This window comes from Platalea leucorodia, assembly GCF_965183815.1.
Source record: "Platalea leucorodia genome assembly, chromosome: 1".
Taxonomy (NCBI): domain Eukaryota; kingdom Metazoa; phylum Chordata; class Aves; order Pelecaniformes; family Threskiornithidae; genus Platalea; species Platalea leucorodia.
In genome coordinates this window covers 112,221,425-112,246,432 of record NC_138823.1, presented here as the reverse complement: position 1 = coordinate 112,246,432, position 25,008 = coordinate 112,221,425, and the positions used below count along the sequence as shown (strand labels likewise).

The 25,008-nt window shown below is 40.4% G+C and overlaps 2 protein-coding genes across 2 annotated transcripts in view; one reads left to right on the top strand and one right to left on the bottom strand.

Annotated features, from left to right (window-relative positions):
* Positions 1 to 201: 201 nt before the first annotated feature.
* MPLKIP (M-phase specific PLK1 interacting protein) lies at positions 202 to 8,613 on the bottom strand. Its single transcript, XM_082313232.1, has 2 exons — positions 8,025 to 8,613; positions 202 to 3,391 (listed from the first exon to the last, which is right to left on the bottom strand). Exons 1-2 carry the CDS (start codon positions 8,382 to 8,384, stop codon positions 3,188 to 3,190), a joined length of 564 nt encoding a protein of 187 aa, XP_082169358.1. The 5' UTR covers positions 8,385 to 8,613; the 3' UTR covers positions 202 to 3,187.
* A 2,511-nt stretch (positions 8,614 to 11,124) lies between these two features.
* Positions 11,125 to 25,008, top strand: part of SUGCT (succinyl-CoA:glutarate-CoA transferase) — a gene marked incomplete at both ends in the record, with an annotated part of 332,869 nt that continues 318,985 nt past the window's right edge. The window contains 5 exons of the mRNA XM_082310601.1: positions 11,125 to 11,305; positions 15,412 to 15,463; positions 15,556 to 15,629; positions 19,323 to 19,408; positions 20,209 to 20,259. Of these exons, the coding sequence (XP_082166727.1) occupies positions 11,125 to 11,305; positions 15,412 to 15,463; positions 15,556 to 15,629; positions 19,323 to 19,408; positions 20,209 to 20,259 (444 nt within the window). The remainder of the gene's footprint in view (positions 11,306 to 15,411; positions 15,464 to 15,555; positions 15,630 to 19,322; positions 19,409 to 20,208; positions 20,260 to 25,008) is intronic.

Sequence of the window (25,008 nt, the reverse complement as noted above, 5' to 3'; positions counted from 1 at the left end):
GTTCGCCATTAAACACAGTAGCAAACAGCAACAAATGAAATTAAGTTTTTGCTATAAGAGAGTTAAGTCATAATTTATACAACTCCTTTACAACAACTGAATGGAAAGTCAGACGGACTTGACGCACAAACACAATAGAAAAAACAGAATGGAAAAGAAGTACATCAATCCAAACTTCTGGAAAAGGAGCTAAATGACTTACCTTAAAGTCTAAGAAGTCTGCTGAAGAAAGAACAATGCCCATATTCTTAATGTGTTCATTACAGAAGAATCCCTTCGTTAACAAGACACAGACACTTTTTTGTTTCATGGGCCCATGAAGAAAGGATGTATTTGAGCTGTACTTTTTATCATCAAATGTTATTTCCAGAGCCATACTGTTACTATGAAGTGGCTTCATTAACAAATGAGGAAGTGATATATCCTATCTCCATTAGAAACATGTGGGGAGAAAGAATGTTTGCCATATGGGAAAAAGGAGAAAAATTGGTGAGGAAGTAAGTGCTTAAGCTTCCTGGATATCACAGTAAAAAAGGCAAAGCTTAAATTGACTTTAAGTACATTATATTTATAGTTCTGAATGTGTGTTTATGCATTTTACAGCTGTTCAACAACAACATTTTGAAATTTTACTGTAATTGCAGAATTTCTCCTAGAAGCCAGAAAGGTGAATCGGTTTTACGTTTTTGGTGCAGTATGATGAGGTTAGTAAGTTTAATGCATCTACATTTTAATTCCTTGCTGATTCTTGACCAAATTATCGGAGTCTTTAGCAGTATGGTGTACTTATAATTGTTGGGTCATATCCCGAAGTGCACTGGAGCAGCAGCTTAACAGATGGCATAGTGGAAGGCCTGTATTGATTAAACAATGCTTCAAGATTATTTCCTCAATTCTCTTTCTGGAACGTTTACCATCATTGGTGTCTGACACCCGGTTCCAGGAGTTAACAGTTAACAGAGGAGGCTGGCTTTGATCCCTGGGTCAACTGCAAAGCCAAAGTTGAAAAATGCATCTTTGCAATGTGCAAGGACAGCCACTATTGGCTACTGTATAAGCAGTCCCACCTCTAACAGTCTCTCTTCTGTCAGGAATCCTTTTCCTTTCCTTTCTCCTTTCCAAACCCAGTTTCTTCTCATGTCTAACCAGGAACACATCATAGCTTAGGTCTCTTAAATAACATTGTATGTTTCCCCAAGGTCACCAAACATTGCAAAAAGTAAACTGCACTGAATTACAAAGGAAATAGTAACAAAAAAAGATGACTCGGTTAAGCACCCTCTAACTTTTTTGTGAGCTTTACAGCACCTGACAAGGTTAAAAAAAAAAAAAAAGAAAGAAAACTTTATACTTCACTTTTCACAATGACATTGCTTAATTGATTTATAAATTCTAAGGACTGTCTACAACTTGTCAAGTCATCTCAGTTTTGCTGGTACACGTTACAGATAACAATACTGATAGCTGCCATTTAAGGCACAGTTTTGATTCCGGGATGAAGACTTAACCATTCTTGATATCAAGCAGGCATTATGTTCTCAGTTCTCTGAGCAGCCTTTTGGAATACAATACTAAAACAATAAGGTCAACTGGGGGAAGACACAAGTGGCAAACTTTAGATTATGGTCATAAAAGTGCAAGAGACTCAGCTTGCACATTTCAACACGTTAACCCCCCCTTCCAGTTTGAAGTTGTTCCTGAAGGTGATATTTAGCCAAGACATTTTATGCTGAAACAGATAAAGAAGTATATAGGACTATTCTACCTCAGCAAAAGACAAGTTACTAAGAACAGTCTAATGTGATTCCCTGTGCTTTTCTACCTAACCATGCTTCAGGACTACAAAAATATGTTTTCTGTGAAGTATGTAACAAGCTTAAAACAAAACACATTTTGAAAACTGAACTAATGCTTTTATTTGTTTTTAACTACGTTTTCACCCTCTAGGTACTCCTTAAAAGCCAAGATCAACAAACATATAATGGTAAAGTTCAACAAAAATTTAGATATCTACTGCAAGCTTAACATGGCATGTTAAGAGCATGCCTGCAGCTGGAACTATTTCTTATTTATTCTAGATTACAATATTCACTACTGGATTTAAGAATGGATCTTCCATGTATAGACAAGCTCTAAAAAAACCTCATTGTTTTCCTCTTCAGTATAAAAATATAGCATGCGTGCACACAAAACAAGACTTCTCTAGGCAAAGATGCCTGCCAGAGGTAAACATAAAAAATAATTTAAAAAAATTGAAAAAAGTCTTGTATAGATAAAAAAAAAGATGCTATGCATGTACTAATGTCAACTGCATAACAAACTTTCATTCATTCTATGCTTTTCTAACAGGTGGATCCAGAAAGTACATTTGCATTCATTTAATCTTGATGGTTTATGTGCTCCTTAGACTTAAATTGCCGCTGAACAGACTTGTTACTATAATCCAGAAATGTCTTAATTTTGTTCCAAATAAGATCTTTTTTTAAAATACAATAGCAAATGATTACAGAATTATGTTTATGACTCAAGAGCTGGTTCAACAAATTAAACTTTTCAAAGACAATACATTTGTTTCCTGAGATGGCCAAAAGTCACGTTTCAACTTCATGTTACACTACAATTAACAAAAAATACTATGCACAAAATCAGAGGTTAACTACAGCATACAAGCACATTTACAAAAGTCACCTAATTTCACTAGTACTATTTGTGTTAATGTGTACACCTTAACAAAAGTCCTAAAATAATCTTTATACATTACAAAACAAGGATTTACAAAACTTTATTTTCTTTCCAAGTTACTTCATTCTAAAAATGTTGAAACATAAAAAAATACCATTTACTAAAGGAGTTTACAATAAAAGGCTAACAATCTGGCATGGAAGAGGTAAATATATGGAAACCTGTTTTAACAGTCACAGATCAGTCGCTGGTGATTAAAGAACACTTTGTTCTTCAAAGCTGGTAGGCACTTCCACGTAGCCAGAAATGTAAGTTTTCCTACCACTCCTTTTCCCTCCTATACATAAAAATATCCAATGCGATAAAAAAAAAGTAGGATAAAAGGGTGGACGTGATCAAATAAAAGCATTATCTAAGGTCTTGATTACTGTTCATCTTGTGTAAGTGTAAAGATTTTGTCCCAAAGTTTTCCTGACAAGATGGAGTTATTTGGCCTTTAAAAGTGTTAGCTGAAATACCTCCCTTTTTTACCAGTATATGTTGTTTGCTCACTGCTGTATTGTTGGTTTATGTCTGTAACAGAAACTGGCTCTAGGCCAGCCCATGGGTCCTCAAGCATTGAAGGTCTGTAATAGTTTTCCACATCATTAGACACTCTTTTCTCTCTGCCATGCGCTGTACCAAATGGAGTAGATGTCCTGGGTGATCCCTTTGGAAGAAAACCATCAGGTAAAGAAACATTTAATAGACTAATTCAAACTGGGAAAAAAAAAAAAAAAGTTTCCTTCTAATGTAGCAGAGCTTTGAAGCTGATTACTAATGACAATTACTTCTCCTCACCTGCACCTTCCTCAGAAAACATTATTATACTTTTAATTACGAGTGATGATTTAGCAGGATAAGAAAAAAAGAAACCAGTCTTCTCCAAAATACTTGTTTACGTCACTCTGGCACATAACTACAGAAAAGCTCCTTATGCTTTTTTTCATAAGCTGCCTAAGTCAATGACATGTCTAACTCAAAAGCTGAACCAAACAGGGAGTTAGAGGCTGAGGAAGAGTTGATAATGTTTACCAGAGGAGAAGTCAGATATTAAGTAGTTATAGATGGAAGACAGCATTGTATAAAGCAAACAGCTACAAATGACCTGAAGAACTTACTGGGAAAAAAACCCTGTTTTAACCAAACTAGTGTTCTGTGAAATTTGAGAACAGATGACTTTCTTTGATATACATTCTGGATGATAATCAGTGATTAAGCAGATAATGCATAAGAAAAACCTTTTTCATGGGGCTTTTGATATTTGATTTTTTTTTAAAGATCAAGGACCATCACTACGGCTTCTACAAACCTGCTACAGATCTGCAACTTAGAGAGCTATGACAAAGGAAATCGCTATAACCTTTTTCTGCTGTTAGCATCATCCATTGTTCTTTTCCTTAGATGCACTTTCCCAAAAAGTGAGGTATTGTCTAAAGGTATATTCGTTTAAATTCATTTGTTTTAACCAAAGTTAAACAGCCTATACTACAGATACACTATAGTTAGCTTCCAAACACGCCTGTTGCATTCTGTATGATTAGAAGAACAGGATTCCTAGAGGCCGATTATCAGCCTCTGACTTTGTAAAGGAGGGTAAAAGCACTGATTAAGGGCTGCTTCCCCCTCCGACTTTCTGGACCAGCAGTGATGGTATTTGAATTTGACGAGTAAGCCCTATCAATAAATAGATCATGTGAGACAATTTCTGGGTAAAACTGAGAAACAGTGCCATACGGCGAAGGCCCCTATGCTTAGCCAGAACAGATTCCACTTTAAATTGCTCTTGAACCTATTTCTGAAAATGTGCTGTGGCAGGAGCCTGCTTGTGTGGTCCCAGTAAGTACTTTTCTAGAACTCCTAAAGCTTGATGATAATGGATACACAACCAAATGTGGTAACATCCATGTCTTATTTACAAGGCACTTGTTTCTAATGATTCATTATAGTACAGTTAGGTTATGCAGATAAGATGATGATCTCAAAATTGAAGAATTACTAAAAGGTAGAGGTATTTTATTGTCAAAAAACCATGAGGGTAAGATCAGAGAATCACCTCGGAATACATCTCAAAACTTTCTAAGGGACAAGGAGTTTCCTAGAGGAAGTCAACATGCACGAGCAAAAGTGAGGTTTATGTTAACCACTCACATTTAGTAGTAAAGCAGTAGTACACAGTGCATTCTTGTCTTCAAAATAAAAAAAAATTAACTCTCTAAAACACCATGTTTAATGGAGACCCTATAACTTTGACATTGTAGAACAGTTTGAGTGTGGAGTTTATTTAAACTTATGCCTAATCTGCAGCACTCAGAAGAAAGCTGAACTGACATAATGATCTGCAGTACTCAGTGACAGAACAAAATAATTCAATGGTAAGACTCTTTTGAATGGATTTTATTTTATAATATTAAATTTCGCTACAATATAATGCAGGCCATCAGTAATACTGACATTTTTTTGCATGTTTGACATCTAGGAAATGTATTATTATGTAATACAAGATTGATGGCCTTCAACAAGTGTTAAATTTAAGCGTAGATATTAATTTTTTAAAATTTAGAAAAAAATTTAGAAAAAAATCAAAATGTGATTATTATACTATAGCCCTGTGAAAAAGGAAGAGCCCTTTGTGAAACGTGAAACAGTTTCACCTGTGCAAGTGAAACCATTCTGTGCAAGAAAAATTGTTTAGTGCCAAAGATACCTTAAAAAACAATACATATTTTACGATCACTGGTGCTAACAGCATTTTCTCACTGAACTTTCCTTAAAGAAACAGTCATTCTATTCTTAATACTTTTTTTCCAGATAACAAATCTCTCTCTACAGTAGAAAAAAACCCATCTTTTGGTGCTATTCATTAACATGTTACTGAATGGGGTAATACTGCCTTGAAAATGGGGACAGTCACTCCCTCTATCGGCTTTCTTCACCTGATGTAATTTTAGCTGCTGGCAGATGCACAGAAATGCAGAAATCATGATTATACCATTTAACAATATTTTTTTTTTACTTTTCATAATAATTTTCAACCCATTACCACTAACTAGCTACTGCTACTGGCTAGTTCACTAACTCCTGTTGAGGAGTGAATTCTAAGAGGAGATATTCAAGAGAGAAAACAAACATGTTTTCATAAAATTTAAAGCAGATGCATCTCTCTGAAAAAATGGAAAGCTCTGTAAAGCGTTGGCCACATAAAGGTTAAGTCAGCCATTTCGGAAAAATCGAGCTTACTACATTTTGCTTTAAGTTTTCTGTTCATTTCAAAACATGAAAGTCTGCAAGCACAAAATGAGCACAGAATAATAATAATAATAACAATGTCATTAATAGAACACTAAAGTAAATATAAACTGTCTTTTGGATTTCCTGATGAGATTTGAAAGGGTGTCTTAAGATTTTCACCTCAAAGGTGACAGCAGCATCATAAATGTCAAAAGCACTGTAGTTCTCTTACCAATGGCATCTACAGAAGAGAAGGGAACAATCCACATACCTCAGAAGAAATTTGATGTTTAGAACATGCAAATAATCCCTCTACCTGAATCTACTCACGGCCACACGGACTGAGATTCTTGGTGCCCATGTTGAAGAAAACGGGGACTCACAGCTTATGAGCCTTCCTCCCTCTGTGATTGATTGCCTCTATTGCCCTCCCAGGCAAAACAACCCATGTGCATACATGTGAAAGTACACACATACACATTACCTTAGTCCTAGGCAAAGCTACAGACATACGATGTCTTTCTAGTCTTAGAAAGCATCACCATCAGGTCAATGGTCCTAAACTACTCACAAGGTCTTCAGAAGGAAAGGGGAGAAGGGAAAATGCCATGACAGTCTGTGACTGGATTCAAACTTGTACCTTCTTTATGTCAGGTTTCTTACTTAAGCCCAAGGATGGAGCCTATAAGACTATTCCTGGCCACAGGTCCTGACATGAAACAGTTCTGACTAAAACTAGAGGCAAAAGGATTCCTGCATATTCTTCTGCTCAATTAATTTAAGGCAGGCTTTTAAAAAACACTTAATTGAATACCCAAAGAGTGATCTTCTGAAGGGAAATGTCTAGACATTGGTGACATAAACCATCCCTCCAGATTCTGCAGCAGAAACCCCACATCCTTTGCCTCTTCAACAGGTACAGAGGTTAAGCAATCGTTAGGCTTCCACACTGGGAGAGCCTTTGCTGTTGCACTGAAGAAAATGTATAAAGTTCATAACGATCCCCTTCCACCAACTATCAGATTCCTGTAAGGTAGTTATCTGCATCGTAAAAAAGTAACCAAAGACAATTTTTGAATGGAAACATGACTATGCAGTGCAGGCACATTAAGATTGTACTAATCTCTATTACGATTTGACTTCATTATTGCACTTTAATCCTTAAAGTGTCAGTAAGCACCTGAAAATTTTATCATTGTTGGTACTGCATGTGTCATTTGTTACGCTTTTAAAGTTTCTCTAATACTGCGTAAAGCCAGCTGTGTACATAAAGTTGCTGTCACCTCAAGAACTGTCATCCCTACCTGCACTGCCAGTCACGTGCCCCAACTAAACCATGTGAAAAAAGCATAACCCACAGAACCTGTTGTTGACAGCTCTCAGGAAAACTACTTTATATAAACTAAAGCTTTCAGAGCAATGCAAAGACTTTAAAATGATACTCTATTATCCCAACAGATGCTCTCGTTTCTGCTTAAAGGAGCCTCAGCTTAATTCTCTTTAATATAGCACTTCTTTTCTCTACTCATGTCCCAGAAAGCTTTGTGTGTGGACAGGGCAGCTTCCATGATGGAAGACAACACAGGCAAAGTAAAAGCACACAGCACTTCACCAATGTGTTAAAGAAAACTGATCAAAGGGAGGTACGTACAAGGGAGAAAGGTGTCTGCTGCAGTTTTGGGCGGTGCTTAATTTTCTCTCTACCTTGACACACCAGAGGATGAAAAGGAAGAAAGCTACATTCTTGTGAGTCCTTGCATCTTCACAACAGGCCTCGACCAGGCCTGGGGCCCTCCTCCCTTTCCTGACCACACAGCAGCTGCCTGAGCTGGAGTCCCTCCATCCTCTCTATTGGGGGGAAGACAGATGTTGCCCAGCGTGGTGCAAGTCTCGCTCTCCCCTGAAAATCGTGGTGGAGGGGAAGGATGCTGCGCCTCGTCGCCAGCCCTCGGCGTGCTCTCCCCTGCGGGCGGAGGGCCCGGCTTAGCAGCAGCAGCAGCTCCATCCCTCCCTCCCTCCCGCCCCGCTGTGCGGAGGCGCAGGCCTGTCTCCCTTACCGCCCTGCCCCATACCTGGTAGTGCCTCTGGAAGCCCCCGGGCGAGCGCTTGTGCTGCTGCGGGTGCAGGGGAGCTCCAGCCGGGGATTTGCCGCCGTAGGGAGTCGGGTACCGGGGGCTGACGCTCTGCGGCCTGCGCGGGGTCTGCCCCCCCGGCGACGGGCTCCCGAACCGCCCGCCGCCGCCGTGGAAACCGTGGCCTCGGGGCGAGTGGCCGCTGCCGTAAGGCCCAGGCCGGTGGCCGTAGGGCGGCGTGTGGTGGGGGCTCCCGTAGCCCCGCGGGGAGGGTGGCACGGGGCCTCCGCCGGAGGGAGGGCTCCGGAAGCCGCCGCCCGCGTACGGAGGCGTCGGGGGGCGGAAGCTCTGCCGGTACATGGTCCGGGCCGGCGGGGCGATGGCGGAGAGCAATAAAACCTGCGCAACGGCCTCCCCCAGCAGGCGCCTCGGCGGGGCGACGTCGCTTCTCCTTTTTTCTCTTTCCCCCTTTCCCCGCCGGGCGGCCGGAAGGTTCCGGGCTCAAAACGTTCCGGGCCGGGGAAAGCGAGGCGAGGGACACCGGCCCGCCCCGGCTGACAGGGCGAGGGGCGGCGGCGGCGGCCGGGCCCTGCCCTCCGCCGGGAACGGAGCCGTCGCCCCCGGGGACGGCGCCGACCTCCGCGGACGCGTTTCCTCCCGGTGCTGGGAGAGCCGGTCCCCGCGGCGGCCGGCCGTCCCGCTTGCAGGCGGGAGGGCGGGGGGGCGGCTCGTCCGGCGTCGGCAGCGGTTCGTCACCCCGACTCTGAGGAATTGCGCGCGTTTTCAGGCTGAAGAGGAATAATCTGAAGCAAGAGGGTCTTAGGAGGTGTGTCGCAGCTGTGCCTGGTGACTGAAATTGTAAGGCACAGCGATAAACCCCGGCATTTGTGGACTCGGTATGTGAATGCCCACGGTACTTAGAGTCGGTAAAAATCATCGAAATCCACTGTGGTAAAGCAAAGCAAGTATTTGCCTCCCCTTTCACGGCACTTCAGATATGCTTATTTGTACTCCTTTCTTGTGTAGTCTTTTAATACGTGAGCCTGCAAGTACTACAGACATTAGAGCAATCCCGATTGAAAACACATACAATGACATATTTAAGGAGTACTTTAATGGAAAGGTGGTGTTTTTTTTTTTTTTTTTTAATCATTTTGAACTGTCAGCAATTCTTCTGTAGAGTGGTAGCTCAGGCAATGAGACCTACACATACAAACTCACGGGAAAATGCTCTCTTGGAGGAGAACCTCATATTTAGCAACATAAACTCAAGTTAACAATGCTATTTATTAGCATTCCTGCTCTATTCTCAGCTATTGTTAATGCAAATCCTCAACAGCTCAGTGAAAAATAGTAAAGATTTTTTTTTTTTTATTTCCATCAGTGCTACTCAGTTTTAGGACATTGCAATGTATGAAATTTAAAAAGGGCTTTCAGAACAGCAGCAAACAAATGTTAGCCAAAAAAAATAAGCAGAATGTTTCTATGCTTTGTATACCAGTCTTACTTTTCTTTGGCTTTAAACAGCAGTTTATTTTTGGGTTTTTTTGTTTGGTTGGTTGGTTGGGTTTTTTTGCAATGGCGATAACTATATTCTCAGTGGACTCAGCTCTCCACTATGTTTTACAATCTCCCTGTGAAAAAAAGGGGCAATATCCTTGCAATTCTAAAATGGAAAGAGCCTAAATCTGCTCACTTAATTTTTTTGCTAATCCTTTACTGTTTTTTCTTCTCAAGAAGACCAATTTTCTATCTATTACTATTGTGGACACAAGGAATACCACATCTACACAAGACAGTTTACCAACATAAGTATCAATTTGTCTGATCAGTCTTATTCCAGAAAAGGACAGCTTCATTTAATTTACACCCTTTTCACACCAAACAAATTAGAAATACAAATTGTTACACACATGTTGAGTTGTACTGGGGTAGTTTTGCTGATCGGTTTCTTCGTGTTGCCAAATCCTAATTGCTTCTAGGATTTTAAGCATCCATGTTATACTTTTCATTACCTGTGGCATGTCCAGTCAACGAACGCATCACGTAGAAGATTTTCTCTATGTTCTTCCTCAGCATCCAGGCCGTCTGACACGCAGCACTTCTTCAGCCTGTGCTATTCGCAATGCTCATTTTCAAGCAGTCAGAAGTTTCAGCTCTTCTTGAGATGCAGCTGCTGTCTTATCCTCGCAGCGCATTTATCGTAAGTCAATGCTGAACCTCTGTGCAGGCTTTTTTATCCTGCTACAGAGCGAGAAGACACCACGGTGTTCCTATAACAAGCCTTCCACCCTGTCCTAACCCAAACTAAAAATAGCCCGAAAGTACTTACCTCAAGGAAGAATTGCTTAAAGGTCAATTCAAGCTAACCCTTTCATAGCTATACACAACTGTAGATATGGCTTACAGTAATATTGCACCTTCAGTGAAGCCAAACTGAGGTAAAGGATCTCCCTCACGCTAGTGACGGTGTAATGGCATCCAGCGCAGCTGCCTGCCTTGTCAGCGTGGAAAACCCTTGTGGGGATATTTTACTTTTATTCCATCTCGGCAACGTTGTATGTCGCAGTCTGTATACCAAACTGGAAGTACAAGTTTCTAGCAGTCAACGATTTGGTTTATCGAGGAATTGGATGTCACGGCAAAACAGTTTAGTCTATTTTGTGTAAATACTGAGGTTTTTACGCGGGAACTGGAATTACTGCAGGGAATTACAGGAATGACACCTGCAAGGCACCTCCCTGTTTTATAAAGTCCAGCCACCTGCGTCCTGCACACTCAGAAAAACAGAACAGGCACCCTTTTATCCGGGACTCCTTTACAGGAGCGACGAACCGTCCCGCCGCTGCCGCGGAAGGACCCCGACACCTGACAGGAGCCCCAGCACTCACGGCGGGAAAAGCCGCGGGGGCCGGCGGCGGAGGGGAGGGGAGGCCCCGCGCTTGCGCGCCGCCCCAACCCGGGAACAATTTAACGCTCCCCCCGGGTGCGGGAGGAGGAAAGGGGCGGTGGCGAGCGGCGCCTGCGCGGTGTGGCGAAGCGCGCACTTTTTCGCGGCGCTCGCTGAGGCGCTCGGCGTTGCTTTGAGCGGCGGGCGAAGATGCTGCGCGGCGGGCTGGGAAGAAGGAGCTGCCGTCGCGGCGGCGGCGGGCTGTGGAGGAGCTCCTGCCCCGCGGCTGCCGGCGGTAGCGCCTCGCCGCGCTGCCCCGGAGCCCTGAGAGCCGCCTCCGCCTCGCCTAGCAACGGCGGCGGGGCGCGGAGCGGAGGCGCTCCCCCGGCAGGTAGCCGTGCCGCGCCCTCGCCCTCCTCCTCAGCCTCCCCTTCCCTCCCTGGCCTCGCGGGGCCCCTCTGCCCGCTGCATCCCGCCGGGGCTCTGAGGCGGCGCCAGACGCGGGCGCGGCTCGGGCAGGGGTCGGAGCCGTTTCGCTGGGGGAGGCGGGCGGGGCGGACGTGCAGCACCTGAGGGAGGCTCCCGCCGCCGCCGCCGCCCCCTCGCAGCGCTGCGGTCCGCTCCGTGGCCTCCCGTGAGGAGGGGAAGGGGGCTGCCCCGTGCCGGCGGCCAGGTGCCGAGCTCGCTGCCAGCCCTGCCCTCCCCCTTCGCCGGCACCGCGGGGCCTGGGGCGCCGGGGCGAGATCGTGGGGCGGTGGGTGGGTGGCGAAGGGGGTGCCGCGCCTGGGAGCGGCGCGGCCGCTTGTGTAGCCTGGGGCGCTGCCCTGCTGCCGGCCGGGCTGCGGGGTGTTGCTGGCTGTAGCTGCAGGCGGACTTTGCACGGCGGCTGTGCCGCGCTGCCGGTAGCGCGGGGTCGCCTGTGGCCGGGAGCGGAGCAGCTTCAGCTAAGGGCGGGGGGGGGGGGGGGGGGGGAGAGAGAGTGCCTGCTGTCTGGTTCTAGGCCTGATTTTTTTCAAAGGTTACTGAACTCTAACTTCATACAGTTGTTCGTTTTTTTTAATGAAGAGAAATAAAACCAAGCTGCAACAAAGTCATTTTCCTCTGGCTTTCGGATTTTTCTGTCACTTAATAACATAGGAAAATACTAACAATTGTGTTAGAGGAAGTTTGGAGTTCTGGTTCCTGAGATGAAGGTACCAAGTGTGTCCCTGCTTGGAGTGTACCTATGGATAGTGAATTAGTCCACGGTAGTGATGGACTTGATCATAACTTGCTGCATGTATCAATTACAAAATACTGATTGTGCAATCAAAGTAGAGACAATAGACTTAAGGAGTGGTGTAACTGGAATGGAATCTATTTTTTTTACTGTTAATTTGCCTTGGTGCAAAAATATTGAATGTACTAATCAGCTCTCTTCTCAGTGCCCTCTTCAGTCACTTACAAGTATCATGGGAAGCTTTTTTGGGGAATATGACAAGAAAAATGAATTTCTGTTCTGTAGAGTGATCTCTCTGTTGGTTGCTTACTGGTTATGTTAGACCAACCTTGGGACAACCTACTGAGCTTAACTAAAGAGTTGAAATCATATTGAGAGTGAGTGGATCTACTTATTCTTCATCAAAGTTATTTATAAATGATACATATGAATGTCTAATTTACAGTAAATTCAAGCATCGTGGAACTAAAGAGTTTACAAATAGGATATAGTTAGAGCTGGGAGCATAGATTTTTCTTTCAATCCTCAAGTTACTGGAATAATTAAAAGCAAAAATACAAGAGCAAATGTGAGTTCACATTTTAGAGAATTTAGACTATTGAGCCAGAATTCCAACAAAAAACAGTTTGCGTGCGGGAAAAGTTTAACTTTGGGTATGTGCATGATAAGAAGCTAGCAAGGGGGGGAAAAAAACCCCCAACCAAACAAAACAGGTGATGCTTCTGGTCAATACTGATCAATTCTGATCTCTTAATGTTTGTTTGTGGTGTGGTTTTATTTCTTTTTGTTCCTGCAGTAAGGGGTTTGTAGTGCTCTGGTACTCAGAATCAGTGTACCAGAACTGTTTCTCTGCTAGTCAAAAGGCTTTCTATTGCAATTTTTTCAGCAAATTGATGTCTTGCTGGAATGCAAATCTAGGTCCTGTATGTTTTCTGTGGTGAATATCAGTGTTCTTCTAGTTTGAAGAGAATAACAGGTCTATTTTTTCTCATATTTTCAAAAACAGGCTTTTGATCTCTGCCCTTTCTTGCATTTCTTCATTATTGCGGACATCAGTGTCATTTATCAGCATTAAAAAAAGAAGTTACAATGGTCTGTGTGTCTCTGAAACAAGAATTGTGCTCTCCTGTTCTGTCCCAGCTATAGAAGAGTCCTAATCCCTGAACGGAGTGTTAGGTGTTACCATAATGTGAGAGATATCATAATTAGTAAGGATTCATCAGTCTCAGTTATGCATAAATGCATATTTGCAGGCTAATCTTAACACTTTATAGGCTTCTTTGAGAAATAACTTTATGGATTCCTGCAACTCAGTTAGCCACAGGTAAAGAACCTGTTGGCCCTGAAAAGTTGCTCCTGTTCTGGTAGTGTATCTGTGAGAAACCTAAGTAATGCTAAATGCTGGCTCAGGAGGAGAATAAGTGAGCCATTGAGCAAGAGAGTGTAGCTTTAAAAGATGTGGAAAGAACAGAGGAAGATGGACCCTTTTTATTAACTAAAATGATTTCTTTTTTTTAAGGGAACTGTGCTCCTCAGTAAAGCTGTTGTTTACATATTTTCTGTAAACACAGAGTAATGCCATTGTGAAGCAAATGGTGCACTCAGTTCCTTAACAGACAAGCATATGCTTAAGTGTTTGCTCAACTAGAGCCAACTTGATAAAATTGAGGTTAAGCTGGAGGATCTGTGGTGTTTACCTGGCACTAGCACAAGTATTTTCCAATACCTGGAACTTTCAATGAGATGTGTGGCACTGAAGAGAGGTGGCAGCCTGAGTTTTCTTAAAGGCTTTGAAATGTGCAAAGTACATGGCCACTCCTAGATAAGCACATTTTCAACATGCTGCTTGGTCTGCATATTGTATTAAAAAGCAAAACCCGTTAAACTCAAATCCCTCGGGAGTGATTGTTAATAGTTGAGGAAAATGTATTGAAGATGAGCAATGGGATGCAAGTGTTCTCACTGAGAGCCATATAGTGAATGAAAGCATTTTAGCAGAACACTTAAATTCCCAATGCTGCTTCATACCTCTCTAGCTTTTTATTATCTCTCTCTCTACGTATATATCCATCTCCTTCTTACCATATATACAGTAAGGCAGGAGGGAGAGTTATGAGGGTGACTGAAGGGTGGTTCAGGTCTGATGGAGGGAGTGTGGGGGAGATGACACAGGCATTCACTGCTGCACAACTTGGGAAACGCACGACACTGCCCTGCACGCTTTGAGGGACTGTGGTTCTCTTCTCCTTCCTGTTCTGTAAGGAAGTCTATGCTTGAATTAATTGTGTGGTTTTTTTTTTTTTTTTTGTGGGTTTCTTTTCCCATGTTTTAAATCTTTCTCTTACCTGGGCAAACACCAAAAAGAGATGCTTACCACAAGTTAGTATTGTGTAATTTTTGTGGTGTTATTGGCCAGGTGCTTTTTTTTTGTGTGTGTGATATGAGACCACTTTCCAAACAGTAATGAAATTACCATTCACATGGGATGGTGAAGTGTTTGCATCCCTAGGCTGCAATTAAAGACACCGAGTTAGCAGAAGATAACTCAAGGTCACCCAAGAGATAGTTGGCAAACCTGTGGTCTAGACTATGAGGTTGCTTGCTCTGTCTGTGATGCTTATTGCCACTGCTGTTATTTCTTAAGAGCTAGTCAGGTTGGAAAGGGTGAGGGAAAGGAGGAAAGCATTGTGATTTCCTAGTAGTTATCTTGCATGTGTGGCTGCCATTAAGGATAGAATGAGTATTCCCTTGGTTCATATATTCTGTCTTCAGTTTTGTAACCTCTTTTTTGAAATGCAGATGTTCTTTTTTTTGTGTGTGTGTGATGCAAGTGCATAGGTCTACACAGGTCAAAACACTTTGAGGATGCTGTGCTTCGCACTGGTCTGCTACACATTAGTTTTAGTTTGTGTCATTCTGGTGTTGCTTGCTATGCTTTTATTGGATCTTTCTTCAGATTAGTCTTTAAAAGCTATACGAGCGTTTGTGGAAGGCACGTATAAAAATATCTCTAAAAAGTAGCTTTATTGTAGAATTACTAGGTGTTTAGAATAGGTTCTGCAATATTAACAATAAGGTTTTCCAACTCAGAAAGGCTTTACTAATGTAATATACTTCTAATAACCTACCTGTGCAGAAAGCTTTATTATCCTTTATTTGGGGAGGGAGATGAGGGAGGATGATGGGAGAGTGTCGTAAAAACAGCATTTCAGACTACCAATGAGAAACATATCTTAAAAAAATTCAAGAATAAGTTACTGTTTTCTGTTTCTTGTCAGGTGCTAGTAATGTAAAGCCATTGGATGGTGTGAAAATTCTTGATTTAACAAGGTTTGTGTTTTGTCTGTAATTTTGAACAGTCTGTCTAGATGCAAATATTCTGATAGGAAAAACTAAGAAAACAATCTTTTTTAATATTACAGGGTGCTTGCAGGACCCTTTGCCACAATGAATTTAGGAGATCTAGGGGCTGAAGTTATCAAAGTGGAAAGACCAGGTAAGATTTTTATTTATCTGTTTTAGATATAATAAGAATGTGGGGTAGTTTGACATAGTTATTTACGTATTTTAAGTAATACATGACTGAGAATGCAAGATTGAAAACTTTTGAAAATATTTAGAAAGACAATACTATGTTTATTTGGTGATGGTGTGTTTTTGGTGACAGTGTGTGTATGGTATTGTGCTAAGAAATAATTTTGTAGCTATTTGTATTTTTTTTTGACCCAGCAGCTTTCAAGTTTTGGGAACATTTTACATCCTCGTACTATGTCGGGTGTGGTGGAGAACTAGTTATTAGTAGGTTTGCTTATACGTGTATGATCTGTTTGCTTTAAGCTTAACACTGTGCTCCATGTATGTGTGTTTTGATCAGAAGTAGTCTGTCTATATCTAGAAAAGAGTGTGCGAAGGTTGAAGTTGTAAGGTCGGTAACTTTTTCAGATATTAATACACAAAACAGTACTGAGTCATCACTTACTGAATTACTGTATTCCATCACTCAAAACTAAATTGATTTTGTTTGAATTGTTTGGACTTTGCTTGATTTTTAAATGGGGCTTGTGAATGCTTAGGTGTATGGTGTTTTTTTGTAATGTGGTGAGAGGGTTAAAACACGGTTTTAAGTGTAGTGTTTGACATGCAAAATTTGACAAACATAGAAATCCTTCCAGCAATTAGTTCATAAGAATTATGGAAAACGTGTTTTTCCCATTTGGCGATTCAGAATCTTCAGCTCAGTTCCCTCTGAGCCAAAATGTCTTAGGTAATTTTAAATAAGAATACATCTTACTACTCAGGATTAGAATACTAATAAAATGTCAGGCTGTTTAATTTTGGAAACAGAAACTCCACCTTCTATTTTCATTTTTATTATTACAAGGAAGAAAGGTAATATGAGTATTTAAAATATATATGTTGCTTGTTAGCACTGCTTTTGTGTCATTATTACACAGATCTAGTGGGGCTGGCAAGCATTTTGACTGGTAGAGTATAAGGTGACTTAGCATACTGTATTAACTTTCTCCTGAGAATAATTTTAGTATTCCAGTACAGTTTCAGGTTGTTAATTAAAAATTACCTTGACAGAGAAGTCTTTCCTTGGAATTGTGCAAAGTGAACAAAAGTTGTTTTCTGCATGAGGTAGTTGTGTCTTTAAAGTCCAGGATCTGATATTCCTGTATAGGTGGAGATTGGAGTTCATTGGAAAAGGGAGATTTGAATTTGCACGGAAATCTTCATGCTAGTGCTGAAAGTGTCTGAGGTTAACGAGCTTCGAGCTTCAGTGTGTGTTTTCAGATGAAGAAACTTGTGGAGCTGCTTCTGAGTCTGATTTAACTCAGGGTAATTAGTTCAGTAAACAGAATTTATTTTATTTTTGTGTATTTTAACTTAACACAATGGTATCCTTTTTCCACTCGGCACATGTACTTCTTACTCAAAGAGTTGTTGAGGATCGGGTAATGGTAAAAAATGCTTCATTCTTATGGAATAGCTACACTTTTTAGTTTGTAAGACCATACAAGAAGAATAACAAATTGCATGGCATTTGGTTCTTTTTTGGAAATATTCCCGGCTTTTGGCTTTCAGTTTTATGCATCATTATGCATTTGAGGCATGTAATTATGCCACAGGAGCTGTACGTTGTCATGTATTTTTTCCTTCTTTAAGTTTCCATGTTTTAAGTTTCTCTCTTTTGGTATTAGTTTTGAAAAGAGCTGGTGAAGATAATTACACGCTTGAGATACTAAAACCTATTACATTCCCTGTATTTTATTTTAAATAGGAAATACTGAATGCTTGAACATTTAACAAAACATTGAATGTCTAACAAGTTTTGTCACATCAACCTATGGGTCATCCTTAATCACTCCCCATTGTTGCAAATGTTTGCACTTTTGTGACAGGGCAGAAGCTGTGTCAATTTTGTACTATCAGGTGAGACTGACAGTAGTATTATTCCAAGTATCTAGGTAGTAGGAATGGAGCAATGTCAGTGATTAAATATGAAGTAATGGTTTTGGAGATTTGCATTCCAGCTCTTAGAGGGTTTTTTTTTTGTGATTGAAGAAGGGCAGCCTGAGAATTCTGAATTTCAAACATTTTAAAATGTGAGTAATCAGCTCTCCTGTGAAAGCAGACATCCTCTCACAGAAAGTATTAATCCATAAAGGATAGTAGCCATACTAGCATCCTACATGGAAAGTATTGCTGAAATGTTTTGCTTTGAATGGCTTGAGGTGGTAACATACAGGAGAGATTCCCTGCCTGCCCCCCCCGCCCCCAGGTTCCTGCTTGAACCAAAATAGTTCTTTGAGATACTAAACAGTACAAATGTTGATGACTAAATTACATGTTTGTGTAACTTCTACCACAGTTGATCTTAAATGGCTGTAGACTTTGTGTTACCATAGTGTATAGCATAATTATGACAGTGGGTATATTGTGTAAGACCAAAGGTCCTTCAGCTTGTTTCTGTATTTATGCTAGTATCAGAGTCTTCTGTGTTGCCTCACTAAGGAAAGTTTCCACTCACATGAACTTAACAAGTAGATAAAATCTAGATATTGAAATAGATACAGGAATGTGCATGCTTGCTAGCTAGCACTCAGGATGATGATTATATCTGAACTTAAATTTAGTTTTTATTCCAGTTAAAATAGATTGCCAGTCTCGGTTTTAATTCTAATTAAAATAGATTGCCAGTGTTTGTGACATTTAAGAAAGGTTTAAAATTGGAAATTAAACATAAGTGATACAGTGACACCAGTGCCTGCAGCAGCTTTAATGCCATCCTGCTTTTCTGTAAGGCAAGAGCATTTCTGGAAGGGCCGGAGGTGGAGGATCGTACCAGCCATGGCAAGCGCTTCTTTTTGTTGGTGTTCCTGCAGCATGCAGCTTAACAAGTTGTTGCTGATCAGTGGTATCTTGACATTGTGTCCAGAGTGTTTCAGGAATAGCTTATTGAGCATGTGCACTGTGTGACTTGGTGCAGGGCAAGAGCTTAGAATCCTAGAATGCTTTGGGATGGAAGGGACCTTTAAAGGTCGTCTAGTCCAACCCCCCTGCAATTGGCAGGGACATCTTCAACTCGATCAGGTTGCTCACAGCCCCACCCAGCCTGTCCTTTAATGTTTCCAAGGATGGGGCATCTACCACCTCTCTGGGCAACCTCTTTCCAGTGTTTCATCACCCTTATCGTGAAAAATTTTTTCCTTGTGTTCAGTCTAAATCTACCCTCCTTTAGTTTAAAACCATTACCCCTTTAGCTTCTACTAAATTCTTCTGGATTGCCTAAAAGAATGGCATTGTAGCTCTGCTTGAAGTTAAAAACAAGACAAACAAACAAACAAACCTCCCCCCCAACCCAAAACCCAACCCACAAACAAAAAAAAACCAAACAAAAAACCCACAAATAAATTGGTGGTGTGTGGCTGTATATTAATATTTTAAAGCCTAAAAGTAATCCCAGCACTAGCTAATACTGTGTTCACTTTGCTTAATCATGTTCACTTTTAGGTGTTTTTTGGACATAAATATCCTGAAATATAGATATTAACTAATTCTTGTTCTGCCTGCTAGATGAAGCTTAAGTAGTTTAAATATGACATCGGAGGAAACTTTTTATTCTTTTTATTTGTTGGCAGTGTGATATTGGACAGCTATGAAAATGTGATGGTATTTCTTTCAGGAGCTGGTGATGATACAAGAGCCTGGGGCCCACCTTTTGCTGGAACAGAAAGTGTTTATTTTCTCAGTGTCAATAGAAATAAAAAGGTAAATGGAGTGTGGTATTGAACATTAGCCTATGTTTTATGTAATTACAACTGAAGACATAACACTTCTTTGTTTGATTCTTAACATATATAATGGAGCAATAGTTACATTGGCCTTAAGTTATGCTGAACAAATTTCAGGAGAAAAAGAATTCTTTTGAACAAAAAAGGCTGCAAACCTCTGGTATGGTGCTGTGGTCAGCTGAGGCAAATTCAGAAAGAAAGAGGGGTCCTGGCAGTCCTCAGTTGCTGGTGCAAATTGACTGAAAATGAACTCAGCTGAAAGTAAGGGTTATTTTATTTGAAGAATCACTTTTGTCAGGTGCATCAGCTCAGCTGACCTGCATCAGCTGGCAGCTGGAGCTGGAGGAGAGCAGGCATCGTACCACAGTTAGGCTGGCTAAAGGTAGCTTGTGAAACTTCAGGATTAAGATGAAGTTTCATGACATGCCTCAGCTGTTTAATGGCTTGTTGCCATTGAAACAAATGTTTCTGGTGTCCCCATGTGTACTTGCAGTAGTAGGTGCTGTGCAAACATACAGTGAACAGACTGCAGTGCAGCTCCCAGCTGCACATCTGTCAGACTTGTTTTGGTGCGTGTCTGATCCATTGGTGAGACAGTTCAGCTTGCTTTACCAACAGATTTTTTTTTTTGCAGGGGGTGGTGGGGTGTGTGTTAAAATTTACTTACTTGATTTAGCTGTAGTGTGGAACTTGACTGTTGGTTATGTTTAGAAGAGGCTGATAATCACCAGAAGGGCTTTCACATAAATTACTGTTGTATTTTTTTTTAATCCCCAGAGTATAGCTATTAACATGAAGGATTCAAAAGGAGCAAAGCTAATCAGAGAGGTAGGTTTTCACAGCATGCAAATTGTGCCTATTTTGTATTGTTTTGATCCTGAGTAATAAAGAATAAACTCTGCATTTAAAGTATTAATTTGATATCTGATAATTAAAAATATGTATGTGTGCAGTAAGTTTGTTAAATTACAGTACATAGCCTTTGTACTCTGTGCTTTTGGACTCAATGTTTAGTGTAATTTCTAATGATTTTAAATAGAAAATTTACATGAAAAATGTCATCAGAAGCTTCAAATGAAATATTGTGAGGAAAGGGTCCAACAGCCTAGTGCTTTCCTTTTACTGTTGTATTTGATATTGCTGTACTATTTCATTAGAAAGATTCAAGCTGGACTGATCTGATGAAGTCAGTGAGCAGTTTACAAAGAGGAGATACTGGGCTCCAGTATTTACAGGTTTTTGAATGTTACAGTGTATTCATGACTTCAGTTGCTGTGCATCTTTCTGAAAAATACTGTCCTGTAGGTGAAACTAATATTTGTTTCTTTTTTGAGTATTTGAGTTCAGAATGAAAGAGTCTTTTAAGGGTGATGCATTTTTCCATTGAAAAATTAATGAAAGCATCATATTTCACATTCTTGAAACTTGTGCTTTGTCATCCCTTATTTATTGAGAAACATAAGACCTGCTACTTGCTAGTGCTATGTTTTTAGCCCTGCAGTACTAACACATCTAAAAGGGTGAGCTGGCTTCTGTTACTGTTTGTTTCAATATCAGTTCCAATCACTTTTTCACAGTGAGGCTGTATGTGTCCTGCAATAAGTGGAATTTGTCTGGTAGTATTTTTTTGTTGGGAATATTGCATGATATGGAAATAGATTAAATTGTCTGATACTTTTGACCTTTTTTATTCCCTGTCAGCTATGTAAAAGACACTTCATATGGAAATCTTTGGAGTTTATAAGCCAAGGATTCTGCAGTGCCTTTTCTCTTTGCAGTACAGAACCATTTAGTGTTGATTTGTTATGAAGCCGTATGTTAGCCTTCTAAAGGTTTTGGAAATGAGCACTGTCATTTGGAATAATTTTGCATAAATTTGTTTTGGATAAACTATTCACATTCTAAATAAGGACTATAAAAATTATTCCTCTCGCATAAGAAGACTGGCTTGTTATTTGACCTTTAAAAATGGTGAAAGAAAAACTACTCTCTGCAAAACTCACCGATTCCATGTGTGTGGGCTGGACCTGTTTGAAGAGTTAAAGGCAGCTGGGCCTATGAGTCAGGATGAGTTGGAGAAAAGATGGCTTCAGCATATGCTTCTTGTGTGACTGCCACTATTTGTCGTTAGGAAGTTCCCCATTTCTCATCTTGACATTTGTGCAGGAAGATTACTGCTTGATTCTGGTTTTAAATGTATAACTTTCTGCCTGCAATATGAAGAACCTTTTTACGGTCTATGGAGTTGAATGGCTGGTGACTTAAGAATTTGCAAAGTAACCTTTGTGCTTGAGGCTCAGGTGCCTGGTTGAGTTCAAATCCCACATAATTTTTAAATCAAAGCAGCAATTCTCTTCTCCCTCCTTTTTCATGCAAGAGCAGCATCTTCTCTGTCAGCTCAGCGCTGGGCTTCCCGCCCTTTTCTTACTGGTAATATCTCTTGTGCCACTGTAATGTAGAGCTATCATGATGCTGAAGATAGGATAGCTGGCAGTAAGAGTACTTAGAGCTACAGACAAATGGTTCCTGCCAGCAGCAATGTTAATTTTTCCCTCAGCTTGATGTCACTGAAATAGTCAAGCATGTATGAGAATTACTTCCGAAGATGTGATGTTATGGAATTTCCAGTGGGAGAACTAACTCTGTTAAATATTTACCACACTAGCTGTGGAAATGAGGGAATTTCCTGTGACAAAATAATTTCTTATAGTTTCTATCCTTCTTTAAAGTTGCTTTATAACCACTGCAACTTTCTGTTCCTTAAATCAACGGCATCCCTATCTGTCGTATAGCGATATTGTGGACTGAAGTGATGAGCCATTATTGAAATGTGACTCTACTTGTGGAGTTGTTCATCATTCTGCTTGATTTAGAGTTATAGTTTTTGGAAGTATTTGGTGCAGAGGTCTTGACATTCCATTGTTAAATGGAATCATCCATCAAATGGAACCAGAATATAACTACTTCTGCTTGGAGTTTTGTCAAAGAGAATATGTAAAGGGAAGTTATCTATAGCAGGCTTTTGTTTTCAGTTGCTCCTGGTAACATCGGGACAGATGTGTTTAGAATTGAGCATTGTTCAGCAATGTATTTGTTACTATGAAAAATAGTGTTCATGCCTGTAAAGTAATTGATGGCAAGAAGAAATTCAAGTTTGTGACACTGGTTACTCATACATAAATATGAATTGTGTCCTGAGCCTAAGCCCTACAAAGAAAAGTAATAAGGTTATAATTTTTATATTAAGAAAGGTAGCATGGTTAGAATAAATTTTGTTTCCCCCTTTTGTAAATTCCATATAGGTAGAAAAGGGCAAATCTCAGAATGTAGAATCATATTAAAAACAAAGGAGTAGAGAGTCTTCAGGTATATGATAATTCAGTCAGTAGTATCAAGTGAGCTGAAGAAATCTGTTAATCAGGAGTCCTGGCTGCTTTTTCTTCCTTTGGCACAGCACTACAAAATACTGGTGCAAGGGTCTGCTCTTTCATAATTACACAATTACAGGGTTCCCACAATCTTTGGTTTTCTCTTTTATGTTTCTTTGTTATGTGTCGCTTGTAGCCTTGTCTTCCTTCCTAATGCTTTTGGCTCACTGTTAACTGCCTTCCAAATAATTGTATGTCTTCCTGAATGAAAATTATCTTTTCCCTTCAGTGATTGTATGCGCACCAGTCCCATGCTCTGACATCTTTTTTGTTGTAATATGGCTCAGTATCTCTAGAGCATTATTCAGCAGTTATTGTCAGAAGCTTGTTTTAAGAACCTTGAGGATACCTTTCTCCTGAGTATTTAACCTTAACTAATTAACTTTTCTATTTATTCATGAAGAACATGCGAGAATTCAATTGGGAGATGATGGCCCTCCTTCTTCCCTTCCATTACCTTTAGCTGATAGGTCAGCGTGTCTCATGCATGCTCTCTCACTTGATAATGCAAACTATTCACACACATATACAAATATACATATTTGTGTGTGTATATATGTATGTACACACAAATACATGTGTGGGTATATATGTTCTTATGTGTGTGTATGCCCATTCTCCTCTGTGGAGTTTTTGTAAAAAACAAAAAACAAAAAACAACAAAAAAAACCCCAACAAACAAACAACCCACCAAAACAAAAAATAAACACCACCACCCCCACCCCCCAATAAAACTTCCAAAAGGTATGAATAGTTTGCTTTATCGAGTTAGTATCATCATTATTTGTTATTGGTATTCAATGTAATGACTACTTTGGCATGCATGATGCGCTTTTTCCTTTACTGAGGCATAGATGTTGAGCATATCAGTGTCTTGTCTGGAATACATAGTATTCCAGCTCAGGTCTGTGTTGTATTGCTCTGTTAGTAGAGGTTAAAATACAAGTGACATGTTTAGAGGACTTGTAGGACATGAAGTGTTAAATTTCAGTTGACAGTGGACTTAAAACCCCATTGAGACTGAAAATCCCTTTGAGTTTTAAGAATATATAGTTTGTTTGGATCAGAATCTGAATCCAGTTCTCCATAATGGCAGAGCACTGGATACCTATGCTTGGTTCAGTGAGCATAAAAAAAAGTACTATACAGAGACTGCTTCCTTTATGCATTAGAGACTATTTCTAAGTGTCATGAAAACTTTAGTGGCAGAGCTGACACAGCACTTGTAGGATGTCTTGAAAATTCATGTTCATTTCTCTGAGAATTTATACGCTGCTAAACTGGTGCCAAGTCATTGTATCTTCACTTAGTGCTGTTGTCATCCCATGTATGTTGCCAAGTCCAGAGGTATGGTGCTTTTTATGCTACAGTACTGAGGATTGGGACAGCTGTAGATCTGAGCTACTTCTGTTTTTACTAGCAAATGCTTCAGCTCTGTGGAAACCTGGATCTTCTTGAGAACCTTCTTGTGACAAATGTCTATTTTTTTTTAATAACTTCCATGAAGTTATGTTCTGTTCACCTCTGTGGAATCATGAATTAACAAACCAGCCAGCTGTCCACATTGAAGCCCAGCAATGCTTATTAAGAATCTGGAGACTGTTTCTCATTTTACTATAGTCCTACAGGTTCTTGACATAGCCACTTTAAAAATACTTAATAACATATTTTAAAATGTACCTTTCCTGTATGCTGAACTTAGTTTCTGTAAATGTTATTAATGTTTCTTCTGTGCATCGAGTTAAACAATTCATAAGTTGCGTACTGCTTTGTCTGAAATAAGAATCGGTTTCTATCTTTCCTGTTAAATACTTGCTGGCTTCGTAGCTTCTTTGGCCTTAAATTCAGCTGAACAGCCTGCATGCTAGAACAAAAATGCTTGTGATTGCTGTTATGATGACACTGGTTTATCGAAGCTAGTCTAATATATTGCATATATTAATCAGACAGTGCCATGGCAGTTTCAGAGAACGTGACTCTCTAATCAGCTGCAAATAGCATTAAGAAACCAAATGTTTTAGGTTATACGTAAAAATGTGTGCATAAACATGTGTACCTGTCAGGGAATAGTTTCTTAAATTCCTGGGGGGGGGGGAACAACCAAGCAAGAAACCTACAACTCCTCCAAGGCATACATCTTTCTTTTAAC

Bases quoted from the DNA above. Each gene is read 5' to 3' on its own strand.
- MPLKIP (XM_082313232.1), bottom strand. From the start codon at position 8,384: ATGTACCGGCAGAGCTTCCGCCCCCCGACGCCTCCGTACGCGGGCGGC. The intron at 3,392-8,024 runs GTATGGGGCAGG...TTTCTTCCAAAG, and splicing joins GCTTCCAGAGGCACTACCAG to GGATCACCCAGGACATCTAC.